General features: G+C 36.7%; 1 protein-coding gene across 3 annotated transcripts in view; it reads right to left on the bottom strand.

The window, feature by feature from the left end:
- LOC145260683 (kinesin-like protein KIF7) overlaps positions 1-22,686 on the bottom strand; it is a 109,553-nt gene that overhangs the window by 82,764 nt on the left and 4,103 nt on the right. For 2 of the 3 annotated variants that reach the window (XM_080119067.1, XM_080119066.1), the window contains exons 2-3: positions 16,104-16,199; positions 15,490-15,564 (exon numbers count right to left, since the gene is read on the bottom strand). In XM_080119067.1, coding sequence (XP_079975193.1) covers positions 15,490-15,564; positions 16,104-16,190 — 162 coding nt within the window. In that variant the 5' untranslated portion in view covers positions 16,191-16,199. Of the gene's footprint in view, positions 1-15,489; positions 15,565-16,103; positions 16,200-18,588; positions 18,750-22,686 lie in introns of those variants that run through there. The other variant, XM_080119065.1, reaches the window with a different exon arrangement.

The following is a 22,686-nucleotide window of genomic DNA, read 5'->3' as shown; positions in this document are numbered from 1 at the left end:
GGTTAGGGTTAGGGTTAAAGTTAGGGCTTTAGAATAAGGGTTGGGTCAAAGTTAGGGCTTTAGAATAAGGGTTGGGTTAGAGTTTAAGTTTAAAGTTAGGGTTGGGTTAGGGTTAAAGTTAGGGTTAGGGTTTTAGAGTAAGGGCTGGGTTAGAGTTTAAGGTTAAAGTTAGGGTTAGGTTAGGGTTAAAGTTGTGTTAGGGTTTAAGGTTAGAGTTAGGGTTGAGTTAAGGCTAAGGTTAGAGTTAGAGTTTTAGAGTTAGGACTGGGTTAGGATTTAGGGTTTTAGAGTTAGGGTTGGGTTAGGGTTAGTGGATTAGGGTTAGTTAATTTTCCAAGCTGTGTTTAATCTTGGTATAGATCTTTATTTTCAATTGCATGCCTAGACAGAGAGAGACCACATATATCATATAGAAATAGAGAAGAGAAAGAAAATGAAACAATTGTTAAGAAATTGTCGTCGATTCAAAGTTGTCGAATGATTTATTGCGCGATTTAATTGCCTGCAAGTTCGGAAAGTTTTGTTAAATCACAATTGCATGCAAGAAAACAAATCCATTGGAAAGGCCGTTTATTTTCTATTGCAGTTTAAAAAGTGATTTTTAAATATGTGCATTTCTTAGAAAGAAAAACAAAGCTCCTGGGAAGAATAAGTGGGCGTTTAAAAAAAATAGCATTGTGATAAAGTTTGGGTACTTGTTCAGTTTAATCAAGACATTAAAGAATGAAAATATCGAAAAAAAAAAAAAAGGTTAAATTGCACGTATCTGTTATGGAATGGTTTGGTTTGGTTTGGTTTTACGGCATATCAACCTTCTTTTTTTTTTTTTGGTTATTTAATGCCGAGTTCCAATTTTTTTTTTTTTGGGAATAGATATTTTAATTTAATCAGTGAGTCAAATCAGACTTTTTGTATCATCATTGTAAAATGGGCAACAATATAAGCTAAGTAATTTAACAAATCCTAATATTACCAAAATGGCAACTGCTTTTTTTTTTTTTTTTTTTTTTTTTCTCTAAATTTTGACTAATGTATTTTAACTATATGCGCATATATTGTCTTTAACTCTTTGCTTCCATGCGAGTCGTTTCTTATTACTTTATTTTTTATTTATTTATTCACTTTGTTTATTTATTTCTCTTTTTGCTTTTACCAACTGTGTATACCTTCTCTTTAAATGTATTTATTTAATGCATTTTAATTACATATGCGTAAAAATGGTCTCTAACACTTAGTCCCACGCGAGCCGTTTTTAAGGTCAGAACTCTACTCGAAAACGAATAGCCTATGCAAGAATATAGAACAGAGCTAGGACCACCTTTCTTTCTACTATAGAAGACAGAAGAACTTTATTTAAGTAGTATACTTAATATATGCAATCACCGTACGCTTGCTTGTATGTAAGTGTCCTCCATGATACCCATACCATACCAAACCACTGCATGTGGCTCATAATTTGACTGGCACTATATTTTTAACTGCAATATACATAATCCCAGCTGTGATACTAGGGCTAATTTTCTGAATAGATGCAACACTCTGCGCCTGACCTTAATGACTACAATTCCAAATCCCAACGAATTAGCTGTCCCTATAACTGGGAGGGAAAAACCTAATAGCTAGCTACGAAATCCTATACATTTTACCTCCAAGACGATTGCGTTTGTCTTACCTGCATGCATAAAAAAAAAAAAAAAAAAAAAAAAAAAAAAAAATTTCCTCCCTTCTTCAGACTAAACCTTACCTGTAACTCAAAAATCCTAATGGAAATCCATCTGTAAATAAATAACCCCTCTTCTCTTGAACGCTAACAATCTACTCCTTCCAACCTATCCGCCACTAAACTCCCACATTGCTCCGCATCTGTAGTTGAATCGCTAACTTCCAGCCCCTAATCCCTCACATGCAAACTGTTTTAATAACCATCACTAAACATCTATACATTTCTACCTCTAAGGCATGCATTACAGCTCATTCCTATCCAGTAAGGGACTTAACAGCCTATGCACACAAAGGCAGGTACTTAACAGCCAAAGTACCCAGAAACAAAGCGATATGCACTACACAACTGTCTCGAGTTTTGCAACGATTAATTACGTTATTGAAACGACACTCCTTGTTATGCAAAACGCCCCATGACTCTTACTAAAAAATACCTACAACTCCAACTCTACTCGCACCTACTGAAAACCTGCCCTTATATATCTATTCACCTAATTACGCATGACTCAATACTTGCTGTCTTATCCATGCTATATTGCACTAACATCTTAACCCTCCTATCATCTAAAATAGCTCGGGCACAACTCGTAGCTCAATTCTTAATACCTACTCATACTGTAACACTATACTAGACCTAAGCTAACATTAATAAAATAAAAAAAAAGGGTACGACTAAAATCACATTATCTCCTCCCTAACAAGCCCTCTTACAAACATAGACGCTTACACTGCATGAACTTCACCCACCCCCTTTATCCATTAACAAGTAAATAGCATGTCCCTAAATCACTTTGAGGAGTGTAACTAATCAGTAGATATAATCCCCAACAAACTAACCCAGTAACACTAACAACGCGGGGTCGCAGAAATACCTGGATTAGAACCTAGGCGCGGAGAAAACCCTCTCGGGGCTGACGGACCCAGTAGGTCTTCCCAGATCATCCGTCTAGGAGAAGGAAAACTCTGAAACTAAACCAAAGGGGAGAGAGGCCTCTTCAGTCTTGGATGACAACCTTCCTAGAGCTGGTGACTCAAACAAATTCACCGGTTTGCAAACCTAAATTGCTTAAGGAGTAGATAGGCTCTGTCTATCGCCCGGCTTCCATACTCCTTCTTTGCCTATTAGTCAAGCGCAGAGACACTATCTCAGTGATTCGACAGAAACACCCAGCGGTAGATCTTGTTTCCTGGCTAGGGCAATGAACGCCGTTCTTCCCCACTCCCAGCATGCCCCACCCCTAAAACTGAACATTTGGGAGTGCTTGAGTATAAGATATGCCTGAGCGGTTAGATTGGGTTGACCTTCTTCTAAAGGGTTGAGGGTACCGGATTGACAGTTCCTGGCTGCTGTTCCCGACTGGTAGTACAGGAGCCCTAACTCTTTGGTAGCGCTTAGAGCGGCTGCTCCATCAACAGTTGAATAATATCGGGTTGTTTGCAGTGCCATGACGCGCATGGAAAGGGACCCTGCACTCATCCCCGGTGGGCTTTCCTGAGGCCACAATCCTAATTGGAGAAAGGTCAGCTGATGGTCTACTTGTGATGCATGTCTGAAGCTCCGCATAACCTCTTGTTTAGCTCCCCCTTACCGAAACTCTTAAAAAAAAAAATATGACGACAGTACAATCTAAAAATAAGCTTAAACCAGGATTAGGGACAAACAAATTCAACTTGCCTCCTCCCTTGAGGCTCTCATTCACAAATATCCGTGGGCTTAGAACTAACTTAGCTGATGTTGAAGCATTTCTCTTAACAAATACCCCGGATATCTTAGCACTAAGTGAGACTAACCTACACTCCTCCATTCCCTCTAACCACTTTAACATGCCTGGATATCTCCCACTCTGCCGTAAGGACTCTGACAGACATATGCACGGACTTGGAGTTTACATTCGTAATACCCTTCCCTTGACTAGAGAAACAAACCTAGAAACAGATGATCAAGCCTTTATGTGCTTTAGACTAAACGTGCAACACAGTATTAGCTACTATTATTTTCTCTACCGCTCTCCCTCGACTCAGGACTGCTCCATAATAAACAAAGTATCTGACAGCATAGACACGGCACTGTCCCTCGACACTAGCGCACAAATACATGTGTTTGGTGACTTTAATGTCCACCACAAAAACTGGCTTGGATTCTCTACTTACAAAGATGCAGCGGGCAGCGCAACTCATAGCTTCTCTATATCTCACTCCCTATCACAAATTGTTATGTTTCCAACCCGTTTCCCTGACCAGGAAGAACAACACGCATCACTTCTAGATCTGTTTTTGACCACAGTTCCCGATGACTGCATAGCGAAGGCCCACAGCCCACTCGGGAACGCTGATCATGCAGTGATAATGGTTGAAATCGCCCTAAACTCTAGTCCCAAAACTGAAGAGATATTATAAAAAGGCTGACTGGGAAGCCATCAGGGAACTAATCAGAGATGCTCCATGGAAAAATATTTTCTCTCTCCCTGCTGAACAGTGTGCAAACGAGACCACTGACTGGTTCAAAACTGCAATCGAAGCGCATGTTCCCATGCGGAAATTTTATAGTAAGCCCCACTCTCCCCAATGGTTTACGTCGACTTGTGCAACTGCCATTACTCAAAAGCAGCATGCATACCGTAGGTTTAACCGACATAAGTCCAGTTCAAACAGAGTGAAGTATATAGAAGCTAGAAATAACGTTAAGAAAGAAATAGCGACAGTTAAGAGAGAATTTACGGAAACCACTAAAAAGCGCATCGAAGCACAAAAACTAGGAACTCGAGACTTCTGGAAAATCTACAACAGTGTAGTAAATAATGGGCAATCAACAATTCCCCCACTAACCAACAATCACGAGGTTGTCTCCTCAGCAACCGACAAGGCTAACATGCTTGCCAGTCGGTTTGCCTCAAACTCCACACTGGACCCTTCCAACCACCCCCTACCTGACTTTCCTATGCGGACAGACGCCACACTAGACGATCTGAAAACCACCCCTGCTCAGGTGCATGCTATCATAAAAAACCTTGACACCTCAAAAGCATGTGGACCCGATCTTATCCCAGCTGTGCTATTAAAAAAGTGCTCAGCCGAAGTAGCTCCAGTTCTCTCCAAACTCTACAACAAATGTCTTAATGAAGCTTGCTTTCCGGGCTGTTGGAAAACTGCTTCTGTTGTACCAGTATTCAAGAATTCTGGCGAAAGGACAGACCCATCAAATTATCGCCCCATTAGCCTCCTCCCACTTTTTGCCAAAATATTTGAGACCATAATTAACCATGCTCTAGTCCATCATCTTACAGATGCTAAACTACTGACTGACAAACAATATGGATTTAGACAAGCCCGTTCCACAGCAGACATCCTCACCGTGATCTCTGAACGTATATACCAATCACTGGACAAAGCGGGGGAAGGCAGAGCGGTAGCTCTAGATATATCTAAGGCTTTTGACAGGGTATGGCATGAGGGTCTCCTCAGGAAGATTAGATCTTACGGTATCACTGGTAGAATACTTAACATAATTAAATCCTTCTTAGATAAGAGAAAAATCCAGGTAGTCCTCGACAGTCGCACATCTAAACAATATGATATAAATGCGGGAGTGCCCCAGGGTTCTATCCTTGGACCTCTATTGTTCCTGATATTCATAAATGACCTCCCCGACAACATTGCCTCTGAGATGGGTATATATGCTGATGACACTACACTCTATGGCAGACACGACAGGAAGACGAATGAACACATTTCTAAAGAAATGGCAGAAACACTAGAGGAAGACCTCCAATCTGTAGTGGAATGGGGACAAAAGTGGTTGGTCGCGTTCAATGCTGCCAAGACTAAACTAGTTTCATTCAATAATTGCAAGAAACCCTCTCTACCACCAATAGCAATGGCCAACGACTCTTTATCTGAGAGTCCATCTTTCAAACTCCTTGGCCTAACGTTCACAGGAAACATGAGTTGGAACAATTACATTGAAGGCATTGCCAGGGCCGCTGCAAGAAAGGTAGGCTCTCTCTACCGTGCTAGAAAACTACTAACACCCGAAAGTATCCTGTACCTCTATAAGGCCACCATTCGCCCATGTATGGAGTATTGCTGCCACATCTGGGCTGGTGCATCTGCTACTAGTCTCTCGCTCCTTGACAAGGTTCAAAAGAGAGTCGCAAATCTGATAGGCCCTGAACTGGCATCTAAGCTTCAGCCTCTGTCCCATCGACGAAATGTTGCATCCCTCTGCCTGTTCTACAAGTATTTTAGTGGTGAATGCTCTGATGAACTGCAATCACTTGTGCCCCCACGACGCGAGCACCCTCGACAAACCCGACAGGCTACTAGATCCCACCCCCACACTGTAGAGGTCCCTAGATGTAAAAGATCTTTTTATTCCAATAGTTTCTTCCCCAGAACCGCAAGACTCTGGAATTCCATTCCAGGTCCCTGCTTCCCCAACAGTACTGACGTGCAGAAGTTCAAGTGTAACGTGAACCGACACCTTGCTGCCCAAATCCCTACATAATACCCCAGTAGTTGTTGCCCCTGATAGTAGCCCCCTACACCAAAGTGGCAATTTGCCTTGTTTGGGGTGAAAATGTAATAAAAAAAAAAAAAAAAAATTAGGTGATCTGCTTCCTTCCTTTTTTTGGGGGGGGGGGAGTGGGGTGTAAAGTTGGATTGAATTAAAGTTATATTCTTTTATATAGATTTACTTTTTTCAGAAATGTTATGGAATGAAGTTCTTCGAAAAATAAATTTCACTTAATTTCATCGAGTAGTTTTTGTTTTACAGTGAAAAAACTAATTCATTATGATACCGAGCAAAAGGTTTGATTCTTAGGAAGAAAAGCTAGTTATTAAAGATGGGGAGGGAGTGTCGGCGCTTTAACTGGAGTTATCTCCCCGTGGCGTTTATAAACTCCAAACAAAATTAAAAAAAAAACAAAAAACAAGATGTCTGCTTTCAACGTGCTGTCATAAAAACGTGTTTTTCCGCTGTAAAAAACAAAACAAAAAAAAAACTACTCAATCAAATTAAGTGAAATTTTTTTTTTCGGAGATCTTCAGTCCAAAACGGATATGTACAATATAACCTTTTTTTGATATTTTCATTTTTTAATGTCTTGATTAAACTGTACACGTACCAAATTTTGTTTTATGAAAAAAAAAAAAAAATGAATAAAAAAGGAAATAAGTAACCATTAAGAAAGATTTATAAGACCCGTGACAAACAAGAGTTGGGTTGGTTGGTTGTTTTTATTTTACGGCATATCAACCCTTTTCAGGTTATTTAATGCCGAATCCGGCGATTTTGAAGAAAAAATTTTTAATAGAATATATTTGTTTTTTTGCAAGTCAGTTTCTATTTAACCCATAGTTGGGACCCTAACAGGTACTACCACTCCGGGTCAGAGTGGACCTGGGAGCAATGGCAATTAAAGGGTGGCTCCACACTCCCCAAAGCCCGCAAGCTGGGGCCTCACCATCGGATATAGTTTAAGGTCATATCCAGGACCGTGACAAACAAGAAAAACCAGCAAAGCTGAATGGCATTGTAAATTCTTTCTTTAAACACAAGTCAAAATATTGTTTCCATCAGTCTCATATTTCTTTTACTCGAAAAAGATGAAGCCGAATAGCTGTTCTAATTTAGAATAATAGTTTTGTCAAATCGCAATCACGTGCAAGAAAACAAATCCGTTGAATGTATTATTTGGATCTCTCAGATCACTGTTCTCATCTTGAGATTTTCACAACGTTTCGGTTAATGTAACCTCCGGCCTTCTTCAGGTGTATCTTGTCGAACTCGGGAATGTTTCTATTGAACTCAGGAATTTGAACGAGAGCATGCTAATCCCACGAGATACACCTGAAGAAGGTTGGAGGTTACATTGATTGAAACACTGAAAATAACACGCAAGTTGAGAATAGTCACCATCTATCAAGGCCCGGAGACCACTCAAGGATAAGGGTTACTAAGTGTACAGTAATCAATGGGATAATATCGTAGCAATTGTTAGTAGTGGAAATTTGGTAAACTGAATTACTTAAGGGGATGGTTTATCAAGAATTTGTTTTCATTGGACTTAAAGACTACCAAATTGTAGTCAGCTGGAAAGCAGGAAAACGAAACAGAGTTCCATAGGTGTGCAGTTCTAAGAAAGAAGCTTTGTTCATGGAATCTACCTTTAGGTTTAGGCACAGATAAAGAGTGCGGGAAATTATTGATAGTGGTTTTGGCTAGACGAATGATTTTTGTGAAAGTTTGGCAAGAGGGAACCATAGATTGGAGCTCAGACGAGCACCTGCCATGAAAATAATAGTAAAGCAGAGACAGGCTCGCAACGTCTCTTCTGTAGGAAAGAGGTTGCAGGGAAGGGAGAAGGGGGTCCCCCTCTAAGCTACGAAGTACTAAGCAGTAGTCCGATGAATTCAAATAATAAAACTAACCAATCCTCATCTCCAAAATTCAGAAACATCAAATCAATTGAAAACTGAAAATTTTTGTTATGTTAGCTGTCCAGACCTGGTGCTGCCCAGGAAAGTGTAAACTCATTTTAGTTTCTAATTGTTATTTGGTTGCATATTTTTAAACTTTAATAGAATAAAAAAATTAATTGTGAGGGAGACAACTATAATTTGTATGCACTGTTCATAGTGCCCAGCAGCCAACAGCTCTGCAACTGAATCCAGTGCTACAATCATCAGGAGGAGCTACTTCATAGTCTCAGTCTCTACTCCTCTACTGCATCTCCGAAGTGCCCACCCTAACTATGTGTAAGCTACTTTGTTAGGTAATAGCGGGGTAGAAAGCATTTATTGAGTTATCTATCTATCTATTTGTCTATCTATCTATCTAATTATCTATCTATCTGTCTATTGGCCCTGTCGGTGGGGCATTAGAATACAGAGGGTAAAAGTCCCTCAATAGGGGTCCTGGATATGATCTTAAACTATATCCAGTGGTGAGGCCCCAGCTTGTGGGCTTTGGGGAGTGTGGAGCCACCCTTTAATTACCATTACTCCCAGGACCACTCTGACCCGGAGTGGTAGTACCTGTTAGGGTTCCAACTATGGGTTAAATAGAAACGGACTTGAAAACAACAAATATATTCTATTAAAAATTTTTTCTTCAAAATCTTTGGATTCGGCATTAAATAACCCGAAAAGGGTTGATATGCCGTAAAACAAAAACAACCAACCAACCAACCTATCTGTCTATTTAATCATCTAGATATCTAGCGGAGTAAATAAAAAAGATTGAATCATGGGAAACAATAAGTTAAACGAGCGTTGCAGGCACAGAAAGGGTCAGTGAATTGCATCGGGACTATGTCAGGTGTTCCGGTTTGAGCAAGTTTAGTTGAGTTGGGTATTAGAAATCGAGGAAGAAAGATGGATTAAACAGGTCTCCCCATAAGGGGGCGACAGTTTCAAAATGGAGTCAGGGAACCCACAAACCAAAGATCCTCAGTCACTCCATTTCTGCTGACGGATTCCTGCGAGTGAATAAACCAATATATAAAAACATACATCGCCTTGTGTCTTGCATAAGGGCCATATTGTGACATGTATCAAATTGGATGGCCGGTGAGTTGGACCGGAACTATGTGAGTGGGGACCAGACGCGACGTCTCAGGTGCTCTAGTTTCAATAAGATAGATTGATAGAGTTCAAAATAGACTTCGTAGCCTCGTAGGAGATGTCCTTTTCTCTTCCTTGCAACCTCTATCTCACAGAAGAGATGTTGCGAGTTTGTCTCTGATGTATCGTTATTTTCATGGAAAGTGTTCGACTGAGCTTCGATCTATGGTCCTCCCTCGCCAAACTTTCACAAGAAACACTCGTCTAGCTGTAAACACTATCAATAATTCCCCCCACTCTTTATCTGTGCCTAAACCTAAACGTAGATTCCATGAACAAAGCTTCTTTCTTAGAACTGCACGCCTGTGGAATTGTCTTCCGTTTTCCTGCTTTCCAGCTGGCTACAATATGGTTGTCTTCAAGTCTAACGTAAATAAGTTCTTGATGAGCCGTTCCATATAAGTTATCAAATTTACCAAATTTTCATTACTAATGATTACTATATTGTCCAATTTCTACTGTACACTCTTTAACCCTTATCCTTGAGTGGCTTCTTGGCCTTGATAATGTGGTGATGCCTATGTAAAAAAAAAAAAAAAAGTTCAGTTAGGTTTAGTTGAGTTGAATCCGGGATGCTGAACAAGCAAGATGGGTTCAGATGGTCTCCCTATGAGGAAGGTGATGGTCTCAAATAGAAAACCCACAGGCCAAAGATCGTCGGTCACTCCATTTCTGCTGACAGGATGCCTGGTAGTGAATAAACCATATAAAAACACACATCGTCTTAGGTCCCTGTTTTGAAGCATTATTGTTACAGTAGGTTCCAGCTTCTCCAAGGACGGTTGGTGAATTCCGTCAGAAGTGGCTAGCAGCAGACAGGTATGTCGTCATGTGTATGCATATTATATGCTTGACGCACACACGCACCCACAAACACTAGACGAGTCACGGGGCAGTTAAGTAAATAGACATGAAGGAATATGAGGACAATAGTCCGTTAAATAAGCTGTAAGCTAACACACAGTACCTGCGATTTGGGACGTGAACAATACACAACATTTTCTCTTCAATGATCATTGTTTCCTTTTAACCAAATGATGGGGTCCTTCTACCGCTCCAGAAGATATCTCACTACTGATGCAATTCTCTATCTATATAAAAGCCAAGTACTCCAAGGAGGAGTACTGCTGCCACATCTGGGTAGGAGCTGCTAAAAATAGCCTATCCTGCCTAGACTTCATGGCTTAGTGGGGGATGCCCTTTTCTCTACCCTGCAACCTTTCTCCCACAGAAGAGATGTTGCAAGCCTGTCTTTGCTTTATCGTTATTTCCATGGCAAGTGCTCGTCTGAGCTCCAATCTCTGGTCCCTCCCTCGCCAATCTTTCATGATAAACACCCGTCTGGCTGAAACCACTGTCAATAATTTCCCCACTCTTTATCTGTGCCTAAATCAAAACGTAGATTCCACGAAAAAAGCTTCTTTCTTAGAAGTGCACGCCTGTGGAACTCTCTTCCGCTTGCCTGTTTCCCACCTGACTGCAACTTGGATGTCTTCAAGTCCAACATAAACAAATTCCTGATGCCCCCCATCTTAAGTAAGACACTTTATCAAATCTCCAATACTAACGATTACCATGATACTATCCCATTGATTACTGTACACGCAATAACCCTTATCCTCGAGTGGCTTCCGGGCCTTGATAAGTGGTGACTACCATGTAAAAAAAATAAAAAATAATCAAGTATGATGCCTTCTCCGCTGCTTCTTACGTGTCTGTCACTAGGTGTATCAGAATTTTTGTAGGAATTTTTGACACCCCTAACACGAAACTGCGAATAAAATATAAAAAACTCGTAATTTCTCCTTTAAAAGTGGGTTGTTTATTTTCTTTATGGATTATACTTCCAAAATAAACTATTAAAGTTGTTTTAAAAATAATAGAAATATTTTTTTTTTATTTTTTAAAAACAGTAATGAATTTTACGACCTCAATATCTTTCAATTTTTAAACTTTAAAAATCTATCAAAATTTTTCTATTGATTCAATTTTTACGATATTTTCAGGGTCAATGTGAAATTTTATGTTCTTTCCAATAAACCGAATATAATATTTTAGACAAACGTTTTTTTTTTAATTCACGCCCCCCCCATTTTCAAGTGTCTATTAAAAAGTAAATAATTAATTTACTCACCAAAGTTTTATATATCACAAATTGAAGAAAAAAGGTCAATAAATAATATATTCAAATTTAAAAAAAAAAAGTAGTGCTTTTTTAGAAATTTACCTGTAAAGTTCGAAGTTTAAAACCTTTTTTTTTTAAACCACATTGTTTGTTTTTTCTTTCGTTTTTTTTTAATGAAACCTTGGTCCTTGCTCCTTTAATTGAAAAAAAATTAGGGCTTGAATTACATTTTTTGAGTAGTTATAAGCTTGGAAAGACAGGGGGTCGAATAATTCACGCCTCCCATTCTGAAATGTCTATTAAAAATTATCATTAGTGTTTTTTAGAAATTTACCTATAAAGTCCAAAGTTTAAAACCTTTTTTTAAAAAAAAACACGTTGTTTGTTTTTTTGTTTTTGTTTTTAATGAAACCTTGGTCCTTGCTCCTGTAATTTAAAAATAAAATTAGGGCTTGAATTACATTTTTCGAGGAGTTATAAGCTTCGAAAGATAGCAGGTGGAATTATTCACTATTTTTCCCGAAATTTCTGACACACCTACAGAGTCTGTCACAAAATGTTTTTTACTTCTATATTTATTCAACAAAAATGATGTCACAAGTTGTTTATTAGCTTTCACTAAACATATCTTCGAGCACCCACAGCCAAATGATAATATTCTATATTCCTGCCTAGGATACAGTGAACTTATTTTAGTTTCTAATTATTTGTTTGCATATTTTTAATCTTATACAAAAACAGGAAAAAAAAAATATTTATAAGGGAGACAACTCTTTATATTCTTTAATGAAAATGTGTTATTTACCTTAATATTTTTTAATTATTATTAAAATTTTTATCAATTTTACGAGTCATCTAAATGGGATTGCATATTTTTAATCGCATACAAAAAAAAAAAAAGAAAAAGAAAAGAATTATTTATAAGGGAGACAACTCTTTATATTCTTCAATTAAAAATGTGTTATTCGCTTTGATGTTTTTTCTTTTTATTATTTTTAAAATTAAAAAAAAAATGTTTCAATTTTACGAGTCGTCTAGATGGGATTGCATATTTTTAACTTATAAAAAAAATAGAAAAAAAAAAATTTTAAGGGAAACAACTCTTTATCTTCTTCAAAAATACGTGTTATTCTCTTAGATGTTTTTTTTAAATTATTATTATTATTAAAATTGAAAGATGTTTTAATTTTACAACTCGTCTAGATAAAATTGAATAATTTTTTAAAATAAACCATCATGAGTACACAATGTCATGATAAATCTAGCCACTGGGGTGTTGCATCGAAAGAAATAATCCGAGACTGATACAACACATAATGTGAATGTGATCAGAAAGATTTGGACGATTATATTTATAGACAGGATTGCTAAAAACTAACCAACCAATCAGGTACCAGATTCACTCTATAAAATATACTGAATTTTTTTGAATTTTTCAGTCATGACTTTTCTTTGTGATAAGTATATTTAATATTTGCAATTGAATAGTTTTCTTTTCTATCCAATAGTTATTTCTTTTGCCATATTTTTTTTTTTTATAATTTATAATTTTTCGATTATTCTCTCAAGGGTGAGTCTTAAAGACAGGCTTAGAAAAAGGATGAGATGAGAATTCTTGCAAAAACATAGAACAGTTGGAGTAGCAGATTCAGTTCAGAAAAGGAAAACATGGGAGGAAGTTAGAAAGCGATATTATACTATGCAGATCTAATCTTCCTCTGAGGTCATCAGATCTAAGCCTGTTTTTAACACTCACATTCCACACCCATCGTATCATTTTTATATCATTTCTCTCCATGCAGCACATATACTCAACTGGTCTTTTTGCATTTACCGACCTACAATTTCCACAAAGTTGGCTCGGGTTGAGAATAGGGTTATATAAGTGTCCTCATTCAATTCTTGTTAGAGAATAGAGAGAGAGAGAGAGAGAGAGAGGGAGGGATATAGATGTGTAAGTTATAGTGTAGACACGTTGACCGGAAGTCAAGATCAGCTGATTGGATTGCGTGTGAGTCACATGATCAGGTTAGCTGAATCAAGGAGATTTGGTTGGGACTTGGAAGAGAGCAGATGGCTTCGCCGTTGTCTCCTCCCCTTCGCTGGGGGTGGGGAACGAACACTGACGTGGTAGAAATAAGACCTAGAAGAAGAAAACACAGGTCAGAATCACTTTCCAACCTTCTGTGAACAAACTGGAAGGTGAATAAAAAACTATAGAACCAGTTTCTTGTCTCAGAGTGAAATAAATCTTTGTCCCCAAAAACAGGTATCAAGTCTCCCTCCCAGACGAGAATTTCCAGATTGACCAACAAAATGGCAGAAGATATGTTCAAATGACATGTCACACATATTCACACTTAACAGCATATGAACATATGTAATAGAAAGACCACTAGACGAACAAACACACAACGTCATTAACTCTGATAAGATAATCAAACACACAATCTTTTATAAATAGACACGTTTTAATATATCATCTCCATTCCAATTTCAACCAATATACAACAAACGCTCATTTTATGAGACGACAATACAACATTCTGAGCAACAGCCGGGGCGCCTGCTAGTTTTTTTTTTATAAGTGCATTACTCTTTTTAATTATTTAAAACGTTTGTGTTCACCCCAAAATGTAAAAAGTATAAAAATAGAAATATGGGGTTCAGGGCTGAGGTGATGTCACGGCTGTAACGACAAGGAAATAAATGTTGTAGAGAACCAAAAAAACAAGTTGGAGTTATTTCCTATTCTTTATCTTGGTTTCCTTCCACGAACAACGTTACACTCGCTCAGCAGCTGATGGAAATAACCAGAAAAGGTTGTCCACCGGTGGGGCATGGCAAGATTTTGGTGGGGCATGGGCAGGACGTGCACCCTTGGGCTTACTATACCATATTATATATTAAATATCACAAAGGGGAGACATCAGGATTTTAGAAATGCCTAGGTGGGGCATGGCCCAAAATAGGTTGGGAACCACCGGGTTAGATACATGTTTATAATTGTTTTATATATATTTCCATGTTTTGCCTATTTATCGTCATAACTTTCTTGTAGCGGTTTAATGCTTCACAATTGGCTGCTTCCGGTTATTTCCATTGGCAGCTAAGCACACCCAAGAAACTTTGTGGAAACAACGGGTTGGTTAAATACAAAAGTACCCCTCAACCCTCACTGGCCAGATTTCACTCACTTCCATACATGCCTGGCCTGATATACTCTTCTCGTAGTCGACATTGGTAACGCTATGCTAGTTAATAATGATAGAAGTTCCCTGAACTTGCTTTTTTTTTTTCTTTTTTTTTTTTTTTTTACACAGGCATCACCACATTATCAAGGCCAAGAGGCCACTCGAGGATAAGGGTTAAAGAGTGTACAGTAGAAATTGGACAATATAATAATCATTAGTAATGGAAATTCGGTAAATTTGTTAACTTATATGGAACGGCTTATCAAGAACTTGTTTACGTTAGACTTGAAGACAACCATATTGTAGTCAGCAGGAAAGCAGGAAAATGGAAGACAATTCCACAGGCGTGCAGTTCTAAGAAAGAAGCTTTGTTCATGGAATCTACGTTTAGGTTTAGGCACAGATAAAGAGTGGGGGGAATTATTGATAGTGTTTTCAGCTAGACGAGTGTTTCTTGTGAAAGTTTGGTGAGGGGGAACCATAGATTGAAGCTCCATCGAACACTTTCCATGAAAATAGCGATACATCAGAGACAAACTCGCAACATCTCTTCTGTGAGATAGCGGTTGCAGGGAAGAGAAAAGGACATCTACGAGGCTACAAAGTCTATTTTGAACTCTATCAAGGCAGGACAAGTCCTTTCTAGCAGCTCCTGCCCAGATGTGGCAATAGTATTCCATCCTTGGACATACCTTACTGCATCTACTCCTAACGTTCGCAATCACACTCACACCTGCTCCTTGTGTTACAATGACATCATGCAGATAACAAAGCTTGGAACAACCTCGATAGTTCAAATGAAATAAAAAAAATCGCTGTCACCTCTTTTGCTGGAACTGTCTGTGGCCGTGAAAAAGCCATCTGAACTGACGAACCTTCACCATTTGATGAGGGAAACTGAAAAATCAATTTTCAAAATCATTATTTGAGAAAAATCAATTTTCAAAATCATAAATCAATTTTCAAAATCATTTGAAAAAAAAAAACAAAACAATTTTCAATATCATTTAAAAAAAAATGTCAATTTTTTTAAATCATTATTTAAAAAAAAAAATTTTTAAATCATTATTTGAAACATATCAATTTTAAAAATTATTATTTAAAAAAAAAAAAATCAAATTTCGAATTCATTTAAAAAAAAATCAATTTATGCATATTTTGCAACTGGGCAATGCTGGGCGGCCTGCTAGTATCTCCATAAAACAACCCATGTATGGAGTATTGTTGCCATATCTGGACTGGTGCATCTACCACTGGCCTTTCCCTTTAAGATAGGATCCAAAAATAAAGTCTCCAATATAATAGTCCCCGCACTATCAACCAAGCTCTAACTTCTGTCTCATCACCACAATGTTGCACCGTTGTACCTGTTTTACAAATATTTTGGGATGAATTCAAGTAAAAAAAAAAAAAAGAAATTAATTTGCACCACTTACTTTAATGGCTGCATTTGAATCAACCAATTGCGTTTGTTGTTCGATTCGATTTTCACCCATTTCTAAACACCGATCTCTTTCTTTCATGACGCCAATCTGTTTCAAATGGAAAAGAAAAGAAAAAAAAAAAACGAATGAAAAAAGAAGAAAGCATAAAATCATAAACGAGAAAAACATTTCCAATGTTTTCATTGTCAGGCGCATGAATGAGAAAACAGAAAAGTTTTTTTAAAAAGTATGTATTAGTGATGGGACGATTCAATATTTTCCCCCCGATACAATTACTGATTCTGTTCTAAATACCTAATTTCAATTACTTCCTAATTTCTAAATATCTATATAATTATAAAACTCTGTGGACTGTCTGGTCATCCTTGCTTGCTTGCTTATTTGAATCTTGTCTTCGACCATCGGGCGATTTCATCTTTGAAAAAAGGGATGACAGATGACTTATATATATATACTAGACCACTCGTGACCCGTTGGGTCAGTACGTTATATTAGCTATGGAATTCATGTATGAGCGTGACACTTGTGGCATAAAGAAAATAGTTTTTTTTTACATAACAGAAGCATTTCTATGAAAGTATATTAAAATGAAAAAAGAATATAGATAGATTTCTATGAGTCGTTCTGTTTATTATAATTGTTATTTTTTTTTAAATTACAGTTACTGAATTATAAGTGGTTGGTCATACTTATGCACTGAACAGGTATCATAATCCTTATTATAGTTAAATTCAAATTTTGATATATCATCTTTTAAATGAAATTGTTAGTTGAAAGTACAGAATAATAAAAAAAACACTCTCCACATGTTAATAATGGCTTTTTAAATAGAAAATGAAAATAAAATGTAACTTTTTTCATTTAATTTAAGCAAACATTCAGTACCCATTGTGTAAAGGAAAACACTATTTAATGTAATAGAAATGTGTGCATTTACCGATTCAGCTTTCCGTTTGGAAATGTAAGCAGACGACTTTAAAAAACATGGGAAGAAGAAAAAGAAATTTTTTTGTAATAACGCCCTCTAGTAAAAAGGTCTGCATTAGTTAAGGGGGATAACTCTATCCAGTTTTACATCGCTGCCTTTTTCTCTCTCTCACACATACACGTAACTATTTCTCGCGTACGTAACGAAAACAGAGGGAGTAGGAGTGTTGAAATCTATTAGAGGGAAAGTGAGAGGTGTTTTCTTTCCATAAATTGTATAGGGTAATATTTCATATTATTAATAGATTCATAGATAAATAGATTTTATAATATATATTATAATTATCTATGAATCTATGTATTATTTGTATATATAAATAACTATTTGATCAAATTAAATGAAATTGTTTGTATTAAAAGCGATATAAAAATTCCGGAATTGAAATAACGGATTGAAGACGTTGCTATTTACGCATGCGCAACCGGATGTTGAAAGCCGGAAATCTGATTGCAAACATACAAGATCCATAGACTTTTAGTATTATATAGATATATAAAAATTCACGTTTGAAATGTTCTAAAGTTGGGACTAATGAATACAACGAGGTTGTTAGGTAGTGCTCGATAACAAGAGCAAAATATTTTCTTTTATTATTTATTCGAGGGTAAGCAGTTACATTTGGTCGCTACAAACAGCCATCTGTTTCAGTCAATGAGACTTTGTCAGGCGACCCTGAACCATTTGACGCCATAGAAAAAAAAAGCTTTACCTTTTTTCTATGGCGTCAAATGGCTCGGGGTTGCCTGACGAAATCTCATTGACTAAAACAGATGGCTGTTTGTACTGATCAAATGTAAATGTTTACCCTCAAATAAATAATAATAATAATAATAATAATAATATATATATATATATGAGTGTCAGAATGTGATGAAAAGAAATCAAATGGTTTGGGGTTGCCTGACGAAGTCTCATTGACTAAAACAGATGGCTGTTTGTAGCGACCAAATGTAACTGTTTACCCTCAAATAAATAATAATAACAATATATATATAGGGTGTGAGAATGTGATGAAAAGAAATCAAATAAGTGCTCGATCGTGAATGTGGGAACTAAATACAAATATATATTTAAAAACTATACATACATATTCCAAAGATGAACCAGCAGTTTCATTATATAGGAACAACGTTCTGTGGTTGATTAAAAACCAATAAAAATTATCAGCGTCATGTGGAAAGAGGAAAAATAAATGGAAAAAACAAACGGAAAAGGAATGCCGGTTAATGAGCGGTATCTTTTTTGTCAAAAGACTCCGCCCATTAACTGGTATACCTTTTCCGTTTGTTTTTCCTAAATATATATATATATATATATATATATATATATATATATACATAAAATAAAAATTACAATTAAATTTACCAAAATGATCCAAGATGGTAAAATTAAAGTATATTATAAATATTAAAGAATTAATATTTATAAAATTATCTCAGCCAGATGTAAAAGCTCGATAAAACCAAATAGGAAATAGAGCTTATTTACCGTCACTGGATTTTTTATCTTCCACCAGACTATCCATTCGTGTGTAATCCCCTTTTTCTTCACCATATTCCCTCTGCTTCACTTTTTTTGTTTTCAAGTAAGATCTTTGACTTACTTGTTGTTTCATCAAATACTTCTGCATGCAAAATTCGATCCTGCATTTTGCTAATTCCTATCCTCTGATGAGAAGGAAAGTATTTCTTCGAAACTCCATGGATTAAGAACTATCCATTTATCTAGTGTTTCCTTTTCAGATTAAATATGTTTTTAACTCATTTCAAAGTGTTTTTTAACATATTTTATTAACTTATAATAATCATTCCATTTGCGCTTTTTTCCAAGGAACTCTGCCTTTTGGATTATTTTGGACCATTTGGAATTTACCCATTGGATTGAAATTTTAAATTCGACCGTTTTGGATTTTACCATTTTTGGATTTTTACCCTTCACCGGACTGTCCATTCATGTGAAATCTTTTTATCATTTTTCTTTTGCCTCCTGTTCCCCTTACCATACCCTTTTTTTTTTTTTTCTTTTTTTTTAACCAAGTAAGATCTGTGACTTACTTGTAGTTTCATTAAATAGTTTTATATGCAAAATCCGATCCTGCATTTTGCTAATTCCTGCCCTCTGATGAGAAGGAGAGTATTTCTTCGAAACTCTGCGGATTAAGGACTATCCACTTATCTTGTGTTTCCTTTTTTAAAATTAAATATGTTTTTAACTCTTTTTCAAGATGTCTTTTAACATGTTTTATTAATCATTTGTTCATATATATATATATATATATATATATATATCTATAAAAGTGAACGTGTCTGTCTGTCTGTCTGTGTGTCTGTCTGTCTGTGTACATTTCCCTACGCAATAACTCTGTCAATTTTTAGTCTATAGACTCGAAATTTGAAATACCGGGCACTGAGATTTGGGAAAATCGATGTGACGGGTGTCAGCCAGAAATTTGGCTGTTAAGGGGTCAAATTTCAACGATTTGTACCTTTAAGAACTCTACCAAACTCCTCCGACAATTTTGGGTCTACACCCTTGAAATTTTAGATATAGGTTCCGTGGACATGGATCTAACGTAATAACTTGATTTGAGGCCAAAACAATAAATTTTCAGGGGTCATAATAGGGGTCAAAGTTTAAAAAAATTACCCCCTTTTTTTTTTGCTCAGCATACACCTCTAAACACCCGGGCAACGCCGGGCACCCATGCTAGTATATATATATATATATATATATATATAGATAGATAGATAGATAGAGAGAGAGAGAATATGAAGAATAAAAAAAAATAACAACATAAAAAGCTAATTTATAAAAGGCTATCTGTCTGTCTCCATATTTTCAAACTCTATCTCTTCCGAAACTAAAAGTTACAGAGCAGCGCTAGGGACCTCAAATGATTGCATTTTTTATGGACCATTTTTTTATGGGTCTTTAGCTGGTTAAAATATTAAGGGGTCAAAATTGAAAATAAATCGTTATACATTTAGTACATTCATCTTAGTTTATTTTTAATCAGTTCATATACGTGTCACGTTGGTACAGTGGTAACGTCACCAGTTTTGAATACGTACTGTACTTGCAATAACCCTTATCCCTGAGTGGCTTCCGGGCCTTGATAAGTGGTGACCACCGTGTAAAAAAAAAAAAAATAGCGTTAGGAGTCTCAAATGATTGGATTTTTTTATGGATCTTTAGCCGGTTAAAATAGTCTTTAAGGGGTTAAGAAGGGCTCAAAATTGGAAAAAAATCTATATAGATTTTTGTACAAGTTTATTTTTAATCAGTTGATATGCGTGTCATGTTGGTACAGTGGTAACGTCACCAGCTTTGAATGCTACAGTTTTGCTTTCGGTTTCGATTCCATATGATGGCATCCAAATTCTTTTTCCTTTTACTTTTGAAATCCCGGCTCTATAATAATATATACGAAATCTGGACAAATTAAAATATCATATTTAAGCATATTTTACGACCGGGCAAAGCCGGGCACCCCTCGCTACTAATGCATATAGATTTAATCGTTTATTCAATATGGATGTTACATCAATCAGGGGTGTAGGATAAGCAAACACTTTATACCTAGGTATTTCAAAGCCTAATGCTTCTCATCAGAAGAGGAGAGAAGACGCTAGGTAACATATTAAAGATGTGATGTCTAGTGATAGCTACATTAGGAGCAAATTAATGGGGCATGAGAGGAAAAAGATAATACATTAAAACTGTGGAAGGGGGAGGGAAATAGGAGAACTACAGTGCTCTATGTGATAGAGGAGGAGGAGGATAGCTGATATTACAAAATGAAGATAGGTGGATACTATGTATGCCATGGTGGGGGTATGAGGTGAGTGTTCACTTTTTTTGTTTTAATTTTCTTATCACTTTGATTTTGCTGGGGATGGGGCATTCTACCGGACGCCAGACATTCTCCCATTAGTTTAGTTACCGATTCTAACCGTCCCTTTAAGTACTATTGTTTGTATTTCTCTTGCACTTAGTTCACAGGGTATATTCGCCAGATAGTTTTTGAAATTCTTTTTAATTAGCCCGGTTGCTCCTATAATGATTGTTATGATGGATATCTTCTTAAGATTCCAGTTTCTTTTCATGTCGTACATTAATCCTTGCTATTTTGTTATTTTCTCTGCCCTGTTCAGGCCAGCATCATTAGGAACACTTACTTCAACTAGGGTTGCTACTTTCTCTCTCTTGCCCCATATCAATATGTCAGGTTTAACAGCCCCATTTTCTAGGTATGTAGCTGTAGGAATTTCCTAGTTATATTGGATAGTGTATGATTTTTGCCTTTTTACATTTTTCATCATGGTTTTCGAATTGAAAACATTCATGTCGATATGGGTCCCATTCTGTAGAAATATTGAATTCTCTTTTGAAAGTTTTGTATCACGACCAAATTAAAAAAGAAGAAAAAAGAAGAATGGGGGGATGACCAAATACAATAAAAAATTGTTACCAAACGGAAGGAATAAAATTTTCCTTTTTTACCGACCTGCATACATTTAAACTTCTGAAAGTGTTTTAAAGTTGTTTTTTTGTTTTTACTTCACTATAAATTAGATTGATATTCATTCTTAGTCTTTCATCCAGGCAAGGGCTATGAAGTTACCCTACGAGAGTTATCATACCAAAATCCGACCGGCAGAGTGTAGTCTATAACTTGTTGATGATTTGAATCAGTGTTCACCAATTTATTGAATTTTCCGTAATATTTTTTATGGGATTTGCCAACTGTCAGCTGCTGCAATTTTTATTTTTATTTTTTTACTTGGAGAAGGGGGCATTACTTATCAAGGCTTAGAGGCCACTCCAGGATAAAGGTTCAAATGTGTTAGGCAGATGATGAGACAGTATGATCAGTAATGATGGAACTTGAGTAGGACTTGATTATTTAAAAGAACTTATTTACATTAGACTTGAAAATGGCAACGTTATAGTTAGCTAGGAAGCATTCCCACAGTATTGTGTTCCACAGACAGACAGTTCTAGGAAAGAAACTCTGTACATGGAATTTTTGTTTAGTGTTAGGCACAGATAGAGAGCGAGAGAAATTGATGGTTTTTGTCGCTAAACGAGTATTTGTTGTGAACGTTTTACAGGGAGGGGGTATAGATTAAAGCTCAGTTGAGCACCTGCCATGAAAGTTATGATAGAACAGAGATAGAGAGTGCTCCTTTGAATTTTCCGGTCGATGTGGTTTGGTTGTCCTACTGAAAACTTACCTGCAAAGAGTTGCATTTTAGTGGTATTACTCACAACCTCCCCATGTTAAGGGTTTTCGGAATAAACACCCCCAACCTCCCCATGTTAAAAACGGCTTTCAGAATTAACACCCTTTGCAGGTAAGTCTTCAGTGGGACAACCAAGCTACATTGACCGATTTTCCCCCATATTAAAAACCGACCTTGTGTCTAACTCTGCCCTCATGGAGAGGCAAGTAAATAGGAACATCTCTTCTGTGAGAAAGAGGAGGGAGAGAGGCGAAAAGGTACATGCCCACTAGATTTCGAAAACGGTTTTGTACACTGTCAAGGCAGGAAAGGTACTCTTAGGAGCTCCTCCCTAGATGTG

This window comes from Euprymna scolopes, chromosome 36 (assembly GCF_053919585.1).
Source record: "Euprymna scolopes isolate OS-2025 chromosome 36, ASM5391958v1, whole genome shotgun sequence".
NCBI classification, from domain to species: Eukaryota; Metazoa; Mollusca; class Cephalopoda; order Sepiida; family Sepiolidae; genus Euprymna; species Euprymna scolopes.
This window is presented reverse-complemented; position numbering and strand designations above follow the sequence as displayed.